Source organism: Macrotis lagotis, chromosome 1, assembly GCF_037893015.1.
Source record: "Macrotis lagotis isolate mMagLag1 chromosome 1, bilby.v1.9.chrom.fasta, whole genome shotgun sequence".
Taxonomy (NCBI): domain Eukaryota; kingdom Metazoa; phylum Chordata; class Mammalia; order Peramelemorphia; family Peramelidae; genus Macrotis; species Macrotis lagotis.
In genome coordinates, this window is record NC_133658.1 from 3,709,383 (window position 1) to 3,725,917 (window position 16,535).

The following is a 16,535-nucleotide window of genomic DNA, read 5'->3' on the forward strand; positions in this document are numbered from 1 at the left end:
GGATTCACCCAGCCTTTGGCCAGATTTCAGCAGGGTGAACAGGGTACAGAAGGAAGTTCCTCAATGGCCAGCAGGTGGCAGATTTTCTTAAGGATTTAAGCCCAGGCCATCACCGAGAAGGAGATGCCCCAGAGCTCCCCAGGCTAGGGCCAGGAGCCTCTGATGTCCTAAAATACTTCATTACAGTGGGCTCCAGCCTCCCTCAGTCTCCCTCAGCCTTCCTCCTTCTTTGACCTTCATGCCTCTATGACCAAGGAGATGGTACTTTTATCTGCCAGAATCCTTACAACTAGACGATCTGAATGAAGACAGCTGACATTTCTCTCTGGTCCTTCCCAAGCCATCAGCTGCACATCCGCCACCTGTACTGAGGTCTCCTTTTCTCCACAAATCTTCTCAAGTTTAGACCATAGAAGTTAAAACACTATGTAAGTGTGATGTTATCGATTTCCTCATCACTTTACACTTTATGTTCTTATGTATTTAGGGACAACTCTAGCCAAATCGGGACCTCTGATTTTACCTCAGTTTCCCCATCTGTAAAATGGGAGAATAATACTCTCACAAGCAATTGACAGGAGAGGGCAGCGTGAAGCTGAAAGGACAATGAAGTCTGGTGAATAGGAATATTTCTAGATTTGGAGTCTGGAGATCTGACCGGAATCTGCAGTTCTGCCACTGCACTGGGGCATGATTCTGGTGCCTCCGCTTTTCTGTGCCTCCTCTTTCCTCTGGGGTAAAGGGGGCAGGTGAGCTTGCTCTCTAACGGGCCCAAGCAGCTCTAGGGTCATGCTTCTGTGAATGGGACTCTACCTGGTAGAGTAGAGCGAAAGCTGACGGGGCTTCTCAGAGACAGCTAACTGGATCCAGGGGTCTGCGGTTCTGGAAGATGAGTTCAAATCCAGACTCACATACTTCCTAACTGGGTGACCCTAGGCAGGTCACTTCTGTTTGTTTCTATTTTTTCATCTGTAAAGGAAAGTAATAATGCCAACCTCAAAGACTGCTATGAGGAGCAAAGGAGATATTTGTAAAATGCTTAGCACAGTGGCTTGTCACTGAGGAGACACTTAGTGGCATTATCACTCTTACTAATTAGCACCAATCCTTAGACAACTTTCCATGCCTCCAAGGTGAATAGAGCCTGGCCAAGCTTCTCTCCCTTTTTCTGCATCAGGGAGTGGCAAGAGGGAGTCTTTGAACAAGGCAACAGGTCCACCCTCTGGCTTTTGGCCTTCACTGATCACCTCTTCTCCCAGAGAGCCCAGTAAGTCAGGAAACTTTGAATCTGACTCATTCACTCAGGGTGACCCAGCAGGCTCCGGATCTGCCAACAAGCTTCCAAAACTGGTATGACTGGGGAGGTCGGAGTCCTGGAGACAAAGGGCAATCTCAGAACTGAGAGCCTCAAATGACTCCAGTGGCCCTTTGGAGCCTGTCCAATCTATCATCACAGAAGACCTTGGGGAGGGGGTTTGGGGCAGAGCTGGGATATTGCAAATGCTCTCCGCCCCTTCATCTCTTCCACCCTCCTGCAGGAAGTCATTGTCTCCATGGTTTGGAACCATTTGTTCATAGGGAGGCATTGGGGGAACTCTCATGAAATTATCAGAAGTCAAGGCAGAAATGGTGGCTTGGGCCATCCTCCAGGCCCAACCTGGACCTATGTGCAAGCACCCTCCCCTTGGACTGTCCTAGGGAGGCCTCAAGGCTTGGAGGAAGGAGAGCCAGTGGACAGATGGGCAGACATGGGTATACCTGGCTGGAATTTCTAACCGGCTCCAAAGTTTGCCAAGAGCCTCCAACACCTCATCTCACTGGAGCCTCATAATAACAAACTAGCTCGTGTTTCAGAAGAAGAAACTGGGGTTCAGAAACACTGCCTGCTTGCCTCTGGTCACAAAACTAAGTCATTATCAGAGACTGGATTCAGATCCAGATTTTCCTAACTCCAAGATCAGTTCCAGTCTTCTGTCAATCAGTTAACACACACTAGTAAATGCCTACTATGTGCTAGGAAGAGTGTTAAGTTTCTTGGGATTAAAAAGGTAAGAGAAAGTCAGACCCTGCTCCCCAGCTCTCATCCTCATGGAGGAGGCGGTGGCCAGCCCAGCAGATACAGGTTCTAGACCCACCAAGGAGGCAGGCTGAAAGGGAATGGCCTAGGCTTGGGTGAGATTGGGCCAGGCAAGCTAGGAGGCAGAGAAGAGGCTGGAGCACATCCTGAGGCTGATCAGGGAAGAAGCCCCAAGGCCTGGCTCAAGAAGAGGCCAAGCCAAGTCCTTTCCTAAACAGAACACTGATCTTAGTTGATATTTAAAGAGAAGGAAAATGGGACCTACTCCCTAAGATGTCTACACACAAAGGGACTCTCTCTCTGTCTCTCTCTCTCTGTCTGTCTCTTTCTCTGTCTCTGTCTCTGTCTCTGTCTCTCTCTCTCTCTCTCACACACACACACACACACACACACACACACACAGCCACCACACACACACACACACACACACACACACACACACACACACACACACCCCTTTCTTCCCCTCACTCCCCGCCTTGGCTATGTCTGCAGCTGCCCTCCTGCCCCTCCTGACTCCTTAGTCTTCCCATTAGCCTCCAAGGGAGGCAGGGGAAGGGCCTTCCTTTCCCAGCCTGGTCTGGCCTTCCTCCAATCTTCCGCCTCCCCTCTTCAATTCTCCTAGCCAGGCTCTTGGGGGCCAGCTGCTTTCCTCCCCCCCCTCCCCCCTGGGGTTTATCCCTAGTCTCTCTCTGTGCCAGGATCTTTGGGGTTGCTCCGAGGAAGCCGATCTGTGGGCTGTCTGCTGGGCCTGGGGCGCCAGGGATGGATGGAGAGGTCTGGGAGGCCTCTAGGCGGGGATGAAGAGGGGCCCGGGTCTGGGGCTACACCGCCCTTGCCCCTAGGGGAGGGGTGGGGGGGTCCTTGTGCCAGAGCACCCGGGGACTGGGCTAGAGTGGCTCCCCTGCTTTCCTTCCCTTGGCTACAGGGAGGAGGTGAGCGCCGCTCCCCACCCCGAGTCCTCCCGGGCCGCTCCCTGGCTCCGGTGGGGAGTAGCCGGGGTGGGGCCCTGGTTTGGGGGGAGCCTGGGAACGCTGGCTCCAGGCACCGCACGAATTGAATGGCAGCTCGAGGCTGTAGGGGCGCCTCTGGCTGCACCTTGGGGACCGGGTCCCCGTCCCCCTCCCCGTGGACTTCCCAAACGAAACGCTGGCTCAGTCCGATTCCTCTTTTCCGGCCTTCCCGGGGCCAACGACCCCGCGAGCTTGGGCAATCTGGGTGTTGGGGAGCCCCCGGGTCGCACAGCGGGTAAAGCGCGCTTTTAGCCTGCTCAGCCAGACCACGGAGAGCACCCCAATCCTCCCATTTCCCAGAGAACAAAACTGAAGTCCCGAGTCGCCCCGAGTGACAAGGGGTTTGGCCGCGGGTCCCAGGAGAAGGCGACTGTCGGGGTCCCGCTGCTGCCAGGGGAGCCCGGAGCCCGACGGGGGCCTCCCCACGACTCTCCGCAGCCTCTGCCGCCCGAAGGAGCAGAGCCTGGTCTCTGCGACGGCTGCGGCAGCTGAGGAGAGCCCGGCCCCACGCGGACTGGGGCAGGGTTACCCCAACCCTGGCGGCTTCGGTGGGGGGCCGGCCCTTTCGGGAGGCCGCTTTTCGTTTTTCTTCCCCCCCCAACTCAGTGAGTGAAGCGCAGAGCAGGCTCCGGGCCTTGGGTGCTGGCGAGGAGTTGCGGGGAGGCCCGTGCCCCCTCCTCGACCCCGCACCCACGGCTGCTGAGAGCTCTGAGCTTTGGCCACCGGAGGGCGGGGCCCTCAGCTCCCCCAAAGCCAGACTTCCGAGCCGCGGCCTCTCAGATGGGTCGCGCTAGAAGCGAACGGACGTTGCTAGACAGAGGCTCCCCTGGAGTTTGCCCGGGCTCCTGCCGCAGCCCTCGGGACGCCCGCTCTTCCTCACGCCGCCGCCTTGGGCTCCCCAGTCCCTTTAGGTCCTCTTTTTGCGGGATGTGGGGGGAGGGGTCGGAGGGAGCACCTACAGCTTTGGGGAGTTTACATGGCAAACGACCGCAAAGCCGATTTCCCCCTAAAGGGAGAAGGGTGGAGGCAACAGGTTCGAGGTTCGAGGGCTGAAGGAATCCCCCGCCTTGTCCGCCCCAGAGGGCAGGCGGGCGGGATCACTGCTGCCGCCGTGGCGGCCACCAGACCTGGAAAGGTTGCCCATGAGAGAGCCTCCTGGAGCGCGGTGCGGCGGGAGGGGACCGCGAACAGGAAGTGGGAGGGCAGCCAGGACCCCCAAGGAGAGACCTGGAGAGAGACCCTCGGGGGGCCAGCTTTGCCCTTGGTTTTCCTTTTCGAACCCAACGGTCGTGGAGAGGTTTCTGTCCTCCGTCCAGGTCTGGCATCCGCCTTCTTCTTCGAGGACCCGTGCCAGCTTCTCCACGCCGACCCTGGCTACCTGCTCATCTCCTGCTCGCTGCCTGGCCGAGTCAGGAGGCAGAGGAGCCTGAGGCAGGCCTCCAGGGAGCTTTCTGCAGTGGCCCAGGGGCTGGCAAGGGATCCTCCGCAGCTGCTCGGGGCTCGGGTGGGATCCAGACACCTGGGGCTTTACCTCTGGCACAGGCAGGGTTGCCGGGCACCGGAAGGATCCAGGACAAACTGACTCCAAGGCTGTTGTCCGGCGCCCATTAGCCTAGGCCGCAGGGGAGGCCACAGGCCTCTGGTTCTTGCTCTGGTTGCGTCCTCCCTCCCGCTCCCCCCCCCCAGCTCACCCCAAAGAACTCGGCCCAGGGGCAACGGTGTCTGGGGCCTGGGCTGTGGGTGGTGAGCTCCGTGGCCTTTCCAGGCACCCCTCCCAAATCCTCCCGGACCCTGGGGTCTCCAAAAGCCAAGCAGCAGGCCCTCTGCAGTGGCTTCTGCGCCCATGGGCCACGGCGTTCAGTTGGATGGGAGCCGGGGCCGGGCTCGGCCGCCTCCTCTACCCGGCAGGTGCCCTTTGCAGTCCGAGCAGGGGCCCGAGGAGCCCGGCGCAGAAAACAGACCGGGGGCAGAGCCTCAGCCGGCCGCCCGGCTAGGCTCCGAGGCTAGGTCCCCGGATTCGGTGGGTAGGCCCTGGAGAGGGGGCTGGGGCTAAATCTTAGGTGAGGCGGGTGAGGGGGGGGGCATAGAGCTGGGGAGGGGGCAGAGCAAACGGCGAGGGAGATGGAGAGAGGAGAAATGTGGAAGCGGACAGAGACAGAGACAGAGACAGAGAGACAGAGACAGACACAGAGAGAGACAGAGAGTCAGAGTCAAAGACAGAGACAGACAGACAGAGAGAGACAGAGACAGAGACAGAGAGAGACAGAGTCAGAGTCAAAGACAGAGACAGAGAGAGACAGAGACAGACACAGAGAGAGACAAACAGAGTCAGAGTCAAAGACAGAGACAGAGACAGACACAGAGAGAAACAGAGACAGAATCAAAGACAGAGAGAGAGACAGACAGAGACAGAGGGAGACAAACAGAGAGTCAGTCAAAGACAGAGACAGAGAGAGAGACAGAGACAGACACAGAGGGAGACAAACAGAGAGTCAGTCAAAGACAGAGACAGAGAGAGAGAGACAGAGACAGAGAGAGACAGAGAGTCAGAGTCAAAGATAGAGACAGAGAGACAGAGACAGAGACAGAGAGAAAGAGAGTCAGAGAGGGAGAGACAGAGATAGAGAGAGACTGCAGAGAGAGACAGACAGCAGACGTAGAGAACAAGAAAGAGAGAGAGAGAGAGAGAGAGGCCGGCAGCCCGGAGGAGGAAGAGAAGAAGGTAGCCGTACACGCCCCCCCCCCCCCCGTGCACGCGCCCACCCCGCACACCCACCCACACAACCCCGCTCTTTCCCGCTCTCTTGGAGCAGCAGAACTGCGGAAGGGCCGCTGGCCGGGTTTGGAGCACCCTCTTGGCCGCCCCGCCCCCCCCCCCCCCCAGCGAGCCCAGCCCGTCGCAGGCAGGCCCCCTTCCTTGGGTGGCCCCCGAGCCGGGCGGCCTCGGCTCTGCCCGACCCTCTCCTTCCCCGGGCGCAGGGCGCCGCAGCGGCACCCTCAGTCTTTCTGAGCAGCCTGCGTCTCTCCGCCAGGGCTGGGGCCGTTGAGGAGGGGGCGGGGGGGGGGATCCTGAGGCGAGGCGGCCCTGCCCGGGAAGGAACTGGCCATCCGCGAGCCCGGTCCTAGGAAGGCCCGGCCTGAGCGCTGAGCCCTCGCGGGGCACCGAGGGCCCTTCCTGGGTTGCCCCCCAGGCCGGCCGGCCGGTGCTCCCAGCAGGAGCTGCCCTGGCCTCGGCCTCCCGCCGCCCGCTTCGCCCAGCCGGGGCGCCCGGGGGCGCCCTTCACTGGGGTGGGGGGCGTCGGCTGCCCCTGCTGGGAATGCCCGAGGCGGCCCTCCGCAGCTCCGGGGAAAGCCGGGAGGGGACCCCCCAGCCGGCCGCGCCCAGCAGAGGCCACCCCGGCATCCTGGGAGGGTCCCACTGTCTCCCATGGGATCCTGGCTCTCCAAAGGGGGAGCAGGCCCCCTCAGAAGGGGTCCCCTGGGTCCGACGCACCCCGTGGGCCGACTCCCCAGGCTGGGCCCTGGTGGCTCCCGCCCTCCCCCGGGAGCGGGGAAGGCGGGGGGCCAGGGAGCACGGCAGCCTGCTCCGGCTCAGGGCTCCTTCTTTCCCGGCCCGGGAGGGCCCGGGCACGGAAACTTTCTTTGCCAGTGCGCAGGCGCGGGGCAGGGTTTTGGGACCCGGCGGGGCAGAGGAGAAGAGAGGAGGGGAGGACCGAGCGGGAGGCGGGAGGCCGGGGGGCGGGGGGGCGTGCATTAAAATCAGGAGGCGGCTCGGGCTGGAGGGAGCAGAGCGGCGGACCTCGGCTCGGCCGGCCCGTTCCCAGGTGCGGCTCCCCCCGAGCCCGGCGGCCCAGGAGCGCGGGGAGCCCCAGGCGGGGAGCCGACGGCGGGGACCGGACTCCTAAAGGGTGAGTGCCCCCTCCCCTCGGCCACCCTGCCCGCCGGGACCGGGGCTAGCCCTCCCCGCTGCCCCGGCCTGGCTGGGCGCTGGGTGGGCACCGGCGGGTCAGCCCAGTGGATGGGAGCCGGAGGGGGGCTATGCCAGTCCGGAGCGGTCCTGCCTCAGGGTTTCTTTGATACCCCCCAAGCCAGGAGTTCCCGCGTCCACTCACACTCACTCACACTCACTCACTCACACACAGACACACACTTACACATACTCACACTCGCCCTCACGTCTCCTCCCTTCCCACCCTCAAGTGCTTCGGCCTGGGCATGGAAGGGGGGCTCCCTGGAGAGAAGGAACGGGGGATGGCCGCTCCCGCACTGGGAGAGTGTAAGCCACGGCACAGCCGGAGCTGGAGCAGGGAACCCAAAGTGCTTCCTGGGCCCCCTCCCACTGAACCCCTCAGGTTGCGCCCCCCCCCCCCCGCCACGAGAGAACTTTTCAGATTAAGCCCGACCTTGGAAAGGTAACCCCCCCCCAAGCCAAGGCGCTTCGAAGTTTGGGCGCCGCATAGGTTTCGAAGGCTGCGCCCCCCAGCAGTGGGCCCCGACTTCACGGAGCTGGAGCCCCGAAGGCAGCCGCGGGGGAGGCTCGGCCCGGGGCTCCACGGGGACAGGTGCATGCCGGGCCGCCGGCCGGGCGGCGGGAGGAGAAGTCTGGTTCTAAGACGGGAAGACCCAGAGTTGGGAACGCCGGAGAGACCTTTGGGGCTCGTCCCCTGCGTGGGAGGCGGGGGGGAACTGAGGCCGGAGCCCGGGGAAGGAGGGCCTGGCCGAGCCCAAGGCTCCCATGTCGGATGGCAGATGCAAGCGCCGGCTCTGGAACTCCAGGCCCAGGGTTTGGGGGACCCGGGCCCCATCTGGCGCCCTTCCTCCTGCGCCCCTTGCTTCCCGCGCGGCCCTCCCAGTGCCCGGAGCGCTCCCAGACCCAGGCGGCAGCCGAGGCAGAGCCTCCGCTCCCGGGCCCAGAGGAGCCGAGTGGCCCCGGAGAGTCGGAGCCAAGCCCGCTCCGGGCCGCGGGGCTGGGCGCTGGGGAGCTCGCCCGCCACAGTCCCAGGTCTGCAGCTCGGAGGCCGACGCAGGGGACCCCCCGCTTCCCGGCCCCGGGTTTCCTGGGGGCCCACGAAGCCAGGAGGCTCCCCTTTTCGGGCGAGGGAAGAATACGGATTCCGAGCCTAGAAGGCCGGAGCGGGAGCGCGGGCTCCGGGGAGAGGAGAAGGCGGGCCCGAGAGTCCGCAGCAAACGGACCCAGGAGCCGCTGTGGCCCCAGGCAGGCCGGGGAGAGCCGGTAACCTTGGCCTGGGTCTCCCCGAGGGAACTCCGCGAAGGTGGGAGGGGGAGAGGGTGCGGGGCGCGGTCGGGAGCGCTCTGCCCGCGGCTTCGTCAGGTGGCGCCTGGCCGCCCGGGCCCGGGGGTGGCTGCCGGGCACCCGCGGGGGCGCTGCTTCTTTTGCATTTCGCAGCCTGCTAGGGACGGCTTGGAAGGCTTGGCCGCCCCCTGGCCGTGGCCCCCGCTCCAGGCTAGGCCAGGCCGCCGTTCGCTGCAGGAGGGTCCGACGGGCCGCACTGGCCTCGGCTAGCTCGCCCGGCGCGGGCTCCCGGGCCCGCGCTCGCGCCCACTGAGGCAAGCGAGGCAGGCTTTCACGGGCAACGAGACCCCAGAAGCCTCCGAGAGGCTCTCCACAGCCCGTTCGCACCCTTGATGCCACGGCGACTGGGGCCCGTTGGGGCTAGAGCCGCACGGTCCGCCTCGGGCGCCCGCCGACTTCTGCCCTCGCGGGCGGTCACCCATGGGCGTCCTCGGACCCTCAGGGACGCCTCCAGAAAGCCCCGGGCCAAGGACATCTCTCTTGGCCCCAATTCCGTTGTCTGTGGGTTTTCCAAAGTCCGCGGGAAAACGGGACCGGTTCTCTTTTCCCCCCTCCCTGTTTAGGAGATGGGCGAATTCAAATAAAGCCCCCCCCCCCCCCAGTGCGGAGCCAAGAATAGAACAGGCCCCCGTGATGGGGGGGGTGAGTGGGGGTCCGGGCTCCTCCCCTCGCCTGGAGCGGCGCCTCTCCCATCCCTCTCGGTGCAGGTTTGAGCGCCTTTCTTTTTGCTGGGAGCCCCGAGCCAGCCCTTGGGGAGGTGGCGGAGGGATGGCCACCTGGGCATGGGAACCGCCGGCTCTCCCCGCCCGCCTTCCTTAAGCCTGGACTGGGCTGGAGCTCGGTCCTTCCAATGCGGAAAATGGGGGTAAGAAGTCCTGTTCTTCCCTTCCATAGAAAGGGAAGGTGACGCAGGGAGACGGGGAACGACTCGCCCAGGGTCACTTCTCCCAGAGGCGGTATCGGCACCGGGGTCCTGCCTGGTTCGTCACCGCCTCGGTGACACCGCAGGCTCTCCTCCCTGCCCTGCTTGGCCTCCCCATCTAACCTCCTCCGGCCTGGCCTGGAGACCGGAGAGCCTGCGGCCGAAAGCCATTGGCAAGGGCTAAGCCTGGCGCAGCCCTGCCCAGAGCCCCCACCGCGGGCTGGCTGGCGGGGCTTGCACAGTGAGAGAGCGCCTCGAGCTGCCCCGGCTCAGGCCCGGGGCCCAGGCGGGGTGACAAAGAAGCAACGAAAAAGTTTCGGGGTGCTGGGCCTGAAGCTGTGAAACTTCCCGGGGTGATTAGGACAGAGTGGATGGAGACTGATAGGAGAGGGAAAGGAGGAGGAGGGAGGGAGGGAGAGAGAGAGAGAGAGAGAGAGAGAGACAGAGAGAGAGACAGAGAGACAGAGAGACAGAGAGACAGAGAGACAGAGACAGAGAGACAGAGAGAAGAGAGAGAGGAGAGACAGAGACAGAGAGAGAGAATGAGAGAGAGAGAGAGAGAGAGAGAGAGAGAGAGAGAGAGAGAGAGAGAGAGAGAGAGACTGCAGAGAGAAACAGTTGGAGAGAGACAGAGACAGAGACAAAGGTTAACTGGAATTCTAACCCGAATCTCTTGCCACCCCCCCCCCCCATTCTGGCCTCCATTTACTCGGTGGCGCTGCCTCTGCCTTGGGGCTATCTCCACCACACTGGACAGGCCGAGCCCTCCGGGAAAGCGCAGAGCACCCGCAGCTCGCCGAGGGCCAAGAGCCGTCCTGGGGGGCCAAGAGCGCCTGGGCCCCAGGCTTCCTCTGGGAGGGCTCCAGCCGCGCGGCAGAGCCCGTGGGGGCCGGGGCTCGGGGCTTCGCTACAGCCCCCGTGACCGGATGCCCCGGGCTTGCCAGGGTCCCTCGCAGAGGCACCGTTGTCAAACGGCAGGAGTGGGAGAGCTGAGGGCTGGGCTGCGCTGGAGACAGAGATAAGGATCTGTTTACCCCGGCGCTCGTTAACTGGAGGTGAGCCCCGAATCAAAGAGGACGGCTCTTCTGAATAGGGGCGAAGAAAGGCGAGAGGGGCTTTGATGTGGCCCGAGAAGGCCTTCCTCCCCGCCCCGGGCCACTTTCTGGAAGAAGCTAGACTACCCACAACCGACATTTCTCTTTAGTCTTTCAGATTTCGAGCTGTAGCACCCATGGGTGTCCCCCTCCCCCAGTCGGGCCGGCAGGGCGGTTGTCCCGAATGTGAAGAGATTCTTTTCCTAGCAACGTAGATTATGGAGCAGGAGAGGGCCTCCTTCTCGTCTAGAAGGGGAAACTGAGGCCCGGAGAGGCCCAGAGAGCTCACCCGGTCAGGTCTGAACCGGAGGCTGAGGGGACTTAGAAGCTATTCTTTTGGTTTAACTTCGCTTATGCCGGGCGCGCTCCGGTTGCTCCTCCCTGCAGCCCCATCCCATTGCGACGGGGCCTAAGCCGGTGCCAGGGGGAGGGGGCTTGCTTCTCCTTGCCCGCCTTCCCCTGCCGAACTCTCTTCCCCAGGCTGCATCACTTTTTGCGGAATGGAGAATGGGCTCTTCCCAGAGACTCCCAAAGGACTCCGGGGCCCCAGGCCTCTCTGGCTATTTGCAGGAGCCCCTCTTGCATTTTTTTTCTTTCGGTGTCCAGCGACTCCGACCCTGCGGACCCCAAAGGGCTGGCTTAGTCCCTACTGACCTCGGAGGACCTCTGAGGACTGGTCATGGGGGGGGGGCAGGAACCGCTACAACCAGAAGGCGGGTTGCAGGGAAGGAACCGGGAAATTGGAGACAGGAGGAGACTTGGAGTGCCCTGTCCACTATCAATTAGGGCTGCTAGGGGGTGCAATGGATAGAGCAGGAGGACCTGAGTTCAAATTGACTGTAGCGGTGTGACCTCGGGCAAGTCCCGTAACCCTGATTGCCTCGCATTTAGGGTTCTCTGCCGTTGCCCGGCTTCCTATCTGGTCACTAAAGGAAGGGCTTAGCACAGCATCCTCCCGATTCAAATCCAAGCTCCGAATGCTGCTGTCCTGTTTTCTTGGAGAACCAAGGACAAACGCCAACTATGAGTGACTTTGGCCAAGTCATTCCTTCTCTCCAAGCAGAGCGTATCTGTGTGGCGCACTGTAGCAGCGTCCTAAAAGCTTGCCAGTCGGTTGAGGCTAGCTGAAACGCCCTTTTGAGGCCCTTTTCAGATGCCCCAAGTCACTAGAGGCTTTTGGAGACTCAGTTTTCCCATCTCATAGACGTAACAGCCAACTTGGTAAAATGTGCTCATTAACTGCGTTTACTATTGTTTTTCTCAGGTGTGCCCGGGCCCCCAAAGCTTTCTGGAGGAGGTTTTCGAGGGGGCTGCTCCCTCCATCCGACATCTTAAAACTGAGCCGGCAGGCGGGAGACTAGTCAAGGGGTGGGGCCGCCCAACCAGAATAGCTGAGCCTCGGCACTGGAGGGGAGAGCTGGGCCAGGTTGCGGGCAGTGTCTCCTCTCCAGTGCCCTCCTCATTTCTCTGATCTAGGCATCTGCTCCAGGGGCAGGAGCACCTGCCCCCCCTTCTACAAGAGAACTATTGGGGTCTCCTGGCTGGTCTGGGTGTTGGCTTGTGAAAGGTGCTTGCTCTTGGAGATGTCTGGACAAGTGGGGAGGGTGGGAGGCCGGCTTCTGGCCGTGGCTTTCTTCCCATGATGCCTATTTGAATAACTGTGACTCAACCAGTCTAAAATGCTTTCTGAGTTATGAAGCTGTTTCCCTTCTCCTTGCCCCCCTCCCCCCGGTGAAGAAGGCCAGGCAAGCCTTGCTTGCCGCCTTCTCAGGCCTGTAGTTTCCAAGAAGGAAACCCCATGGGGGAGGAAGTGGGATTACCCCTTTACCCCAAGGCCAGAGACCGGCAGCCCCCCTGGGGAAGGAGCTTGGGTTCTCCTGGACAGCAGCAGCAGATTATTTCGGGTGGGGTGGGGAGGGCAGTGTGAGTATGGAGGGGGAGGACCCGGCCTGGCTGTAGACTCTGGCATTTCTCGGTGCCCAAAGTCACTTCCGCTCCCAGGGGCTTCAGTCCCACCGTCTGAAACGCGAGGCCCAAATAGAGAAGCTCCGGCTCCGGGCTGAGATTCTTTGTGATGTGTCTCCCCAGAACGCGTCCGTGTCCTCTGTCCCAGGTTCTCCGGCTTAGCAATCCTAGGGCCTAGAAGGGCGGACCTGGGCTATGGAGACGCAGACCTATTGGGCCTGAGCCTGGGAAACTTCCCCCAATCCAGGACCCAATTCGTCTGGGCCCAAGAGCGGTGCCTTCTGCCTCTGTCCTCGCCGGCAGTGGGTGGCCTGCAACGAGCCCATTCTCCTCATCCCAAAGGCTCTCTGGTGCTCGGGCCTGGGGGGCAGAATCTCTGGGAGGGGGGGCCACTGAAGGCTTCTGAGAGGCCGGGGGTGGCCCCAGGGAACCCTCCTGTCCCCTCCCAGCTGCGAGAGACTGAGCCAGGCCGAGGCATTTGTTTGCTTGTTCTAGAGGAAAGAGGGAGGGCCTGCTTGGCGTGCCCCGAAGTGGAAGAGGTAGGAAGGAACGGGAGGGAGGGAGAGGAAACGAGCGCTCTTGGCTCGGGGTTCTCGACTAGGAGAAAGCAGGAGGAGGCCTCAGAAGACAAAGGAGCCCTTCGATGGGGAGGCAGAAAAGTTGAACTCCATTCTCACCTCCGTTACTTAGTAGCTGTGGGACTGTCAGGCGCTCTGGGCCTCGGTTTCCCCCCACGTAAAATGAGGGAATTGTTTTTCGAAGGCTTCTTCCCAGGCTGGCGGTCCTGGGGTCGGGGGTGCGGCACGAGCCCGGGGAGGGGCGGTTGGGCTTTCTGGACCCCTCCAGAGGGAGGCTCCGGAGTGTTTGCTGAGGTCGAATGTGACTGGGTACTTGGGCTGGGCTCGGAGGGCAGCGCCGGCGGGGGGGGGCGGCTTTCTCTGGCCGGCTTCTGATGGCTCTGGGGAACGGGCCGCGGTTGTCCCGAGAAGCACCGAGTTCGGGGCCTCCCGCCCCCCTGCTGCTTGGGAGCGCCTCCCTCCGATTCCCCCGGCGTCGGGTTGTTTGTTTATCCCTGGGTGCGAGAGCAGCGCTTCGGATTTGTGTCTTTGTGTTAGTTCTGTTTGTGTTTATCCCCAGGGCGGCCCCGGGGAGGCCCGGGGGGAGGCTGTGTTTGTGTTTCTCGCAGCCGAAGTGTTTATTGCTGTGGGGTTGTCTCGGCCCGAAGGTGGGGCTCCTTGGATCTCCCCGCTGGAGTTGTGTCTCTGGATGCCAAACCTTGGGGGTCTGTGTTTACCTTACAGATCCTGGGGGCTTCTTGTTTGCTCTTCTTGGCGTGTGCAAAGTTTATTTCTGTTTGTGTGGGATGTGTGCGCGTGCGCTCGGGGGCCCCCAGCTACACCCCCCCTGCCCAGATCCCCTCCAAGGAACAGAGAAACGAGGCAGACCTCAGGCAAGTCCGAGGGATGTGACTGCTGGGGGGGAGGGTGCTCTGACAAGAAGAGGGGCCCTTGCGTCCCGGCTAAGGTTTGCTGAGGGGTGGCCCCCACTGAATGGTTCCTCCCCTTGCTGCTTGGGGCCCAGAAAAAGTTTGGGGCTCTGAAACCTCCCTCGTCTTCCTCTTCTGTCTCCTCCTGTCTTGTCTTCCCTGTTTCTGTCTCTGAATTTCCTCTTCTGTAAACTGAGGTATTGGGAGTGCCCTGATATCTGAGGTCTCTGGTTCCCGTCTCTCTAAAACCAAGGATCTAAGATAATCTGCCTGGCTATTTCCAGGGGAGTGGGGGGCACGGGGAGTTTTTGCTCTGCCTTGTCATTTCCGGCGGGGGGGGGGGAGGGATGAGGAGTTTTGCTCTGCTGGGCCATCTCCAATGGGGTTCTTTGCTTCTCCTTGGCCCCAAGGGATCGGGCGGCGGGGGCGCGGAGGGAACAAGGGAGTCGAGGAGCCTAAGGCGAGCCCCTTCACTGAATTTCTCTCCTTTTCCCTCTCCCTATTCGTACCTTTCTCTTGCCCCCGCAGGCTGGCCAAGGTGTCCAGACCGCCATGGGCAGCAAGACCCTGCCGGCGCCCGTGCCCATCCACCCGTCGCTGCAGCTCACCAACTACTCGTTCCTGCAGGCTGTGAACGGGCTGCCCGCCGTGCCGTCGGAGCACCTGCCCAGCCTCTACGGCTTCAGCGCCCTCCACGCAGTGCACCTGCATCAGTGGACCCTGGGCTACCCGGCCGTCCACCTGCCGCGCTCCTCCTTCTCCAAGGTCCCGGGCGCCGTGTCCAGCCTGGTGGACGCCCGCTTGCCCTTGCCCGCCTTCCCCTGGTTCCCGCACGTCATCCAGCCCAAGCCTCAGGACGGGGGCGCTGGGGGGCCGCCGCTCAAGGCCAAGCCGCGCTTCGACTTCGCCAACCTGGCCCTGGCCGCCACCCAGGAGGACCCGTCCAAGCTGGGCCACGCCGAGGGCCCCGGTTCGCCTCCGCCCGGGCTCAGCGCCCTCCTCGACGTGACCAAGCTGTCCCCGGAGAAGAAGCCCACGCGCGGCCGCCTGCCCTCCAAGACCAAGAAAGAGTTCGTCTGCAAGTTCTGCGGGCGCCACTTCACCAAGTCCTACAACCTGCTCATTCACGAGCGAACGCACACGGACGAGAGGCCCTACACCTGCGACATCTGCCACAAGGCCTTCCGGAGACAGGACCATCTCCGCGACCACAGGTGAGAGGCCGCGCAGAGCGGGAGGGAGCCTCCGCGACCGGGGCCCCCGAAGGGCTCCAGAGCCGGCGAGCCGGGGGCCAGTCAGTATGATCTCGAGTCCTGTTAGAGAGGAATCTTTGGGGGCGGGGGGGGGGGGGCAAGTCATCCCCGCCCTGAGCCCCGGCTTCCCCAACGGTCCATCACCCTGAACTCCAAGACCTCGAGGGGATGGGAGGAGGGCTTTGTGCCTGTCTTCCGGGGGTGACGCTCTTATCCCCCAAAGGAAGAAAGAAACCCAGTTCTGCCTTCCCCCCAGCCTGTCCTGTGGCTATCCGGGGCTACTCCGCAGGGCCTGAGGCTTTGCACCGAGCTGTCCACGTCGCTTGGGTTCTCAGTTTTTCTTTCATTTTATTTAAGGCAGTGGCATGAAGTGACTGGCGCAAGGTCACACCTGGGGCTGCCCCACCCGGGCCCCGTGGTGAGCCACGTCCTAGCCCAGCCCCCGACACAGACTCTCATCTCTGGGCCCCGCCCGCCCAGCTTTTCCTGGGAGTCTCCTGACCCTTATTCTGGGTCCCTCGGACTGCCACGGTGTCCCACATCTTTCGAGCCCTTGGCCAGGACGGCCCCTTTAGCTCCCCAAGCGGGATTCTGACAGCCTTTCATGCTTTTCCTCCGAACTGGGAGACGGGGGAGTGGGGTGGGCCGGTGGGCGGGCCCGCGAAAGCCGCTTACGCTGTGAAAGCCCCTTGGGACTTAGAGCCTGGGACTTAGAACAGGCTTAGAACTAGCCTCTGTTCTCCCCCCCGCAGGTATATACACTCCAAAGAGAAGCCCTTCAAGTGCCAGGAATGCGGGAAGGGATTTTGCCAGTCCCGGACTCTGGCGGTCCACAAGACTCTGCACACGCAAGTCAAGGATCTCAAAGTCAACAAAATCAAATGCTGAAGGCCCGCCCCCCGCCGGGTCCAAGGGCTGAACTCGGAGAAAATAGCCTCCGCCCCTGGTCCCAGGCAAAAATCCGAGACCCTTTGGCCTGGAGCAAAGACAGGCCAGCCAGCCACTGGCAGGGCCGGGAGCGAAGGCCAGCCTCTGCCTCCCTCTGACACTCATGCCCAGGCTCCAGGGGCTCCAAGAGGCGCCCACAGCACGGACGCCACCGGCCTGGCTTCAGGGCGGGGGATGGAGCCGCGGCCGTCAGCCCACTCCGGCCCTGGACTCAGAAACTGAGCGCCAAGAGGTGGAGCTCCGGAGCCAGGCCGAAGCCGCCCCCCCCCCCCCGCCCGCCCCCCATGGTACTGGGGCATTATCCCATTGTTCCCGCGTTCCGTTGTCGCAGCGTAACTTTGTTGCCGGTTTGTGCTCTCAGCGCTACATTGTTGCCGTTATGACGGCCGCAGCGCTACATTGTTGCAGTTCCGTGCTCGCCGCGCTGCATCGTTGCCGTAGCCGAGGCCATTACAAACTTTCT

The 16,535-nt window shown here is 62.3% G+C and overlaps 1 protein-coding gene across 4 annotated transcripts; it reads left to right on the top strand.

Annotated features, from left to right (window-relative positions):
• Window positions 1-6,915: 6,915 nt before the first annotated feature.
• OSR1 (odd-skipped related transcription factor 1) lies at window positions 6,916-16,112 on the top strand. Of its 4 annotated transcripts, XM_074195014.1 has the most exons (4): window positions 10,201-10,381; window positions 13,687-13,835; window positions 14,400-15,085; window positions 15,877-16,112. In XM_074195014.1, exons 2-4 carry the CDS (start codon window positions 13,749-13,751, stop codon window positions 16,010-16,012), a joined length of 909 nt encoding a protein of 302 aa, XP_074051115.1. In that variant the 5' UTR covers window positions 10,201-10,381; window positions 13,687-13,748; the 3' UTR covers window positions 16,013-16,112. The 4 variants fall into 4 exon arrangements, with proteins under 4 accessions (XP_074051118.1, XP_074051115.1, XP_074051117.1 ...); XM_074195017.1 differs by lacking the exons at window positions 10,201-10,381; window positions 13,687-13,835 and adding an exon at window positions 6,916-6,998; XM_074195016.1 differs by lacking the exon at window positions 13,687-13,835.
• Window positions 16,113-16,535: the final 423 nt, after the last annotated feature.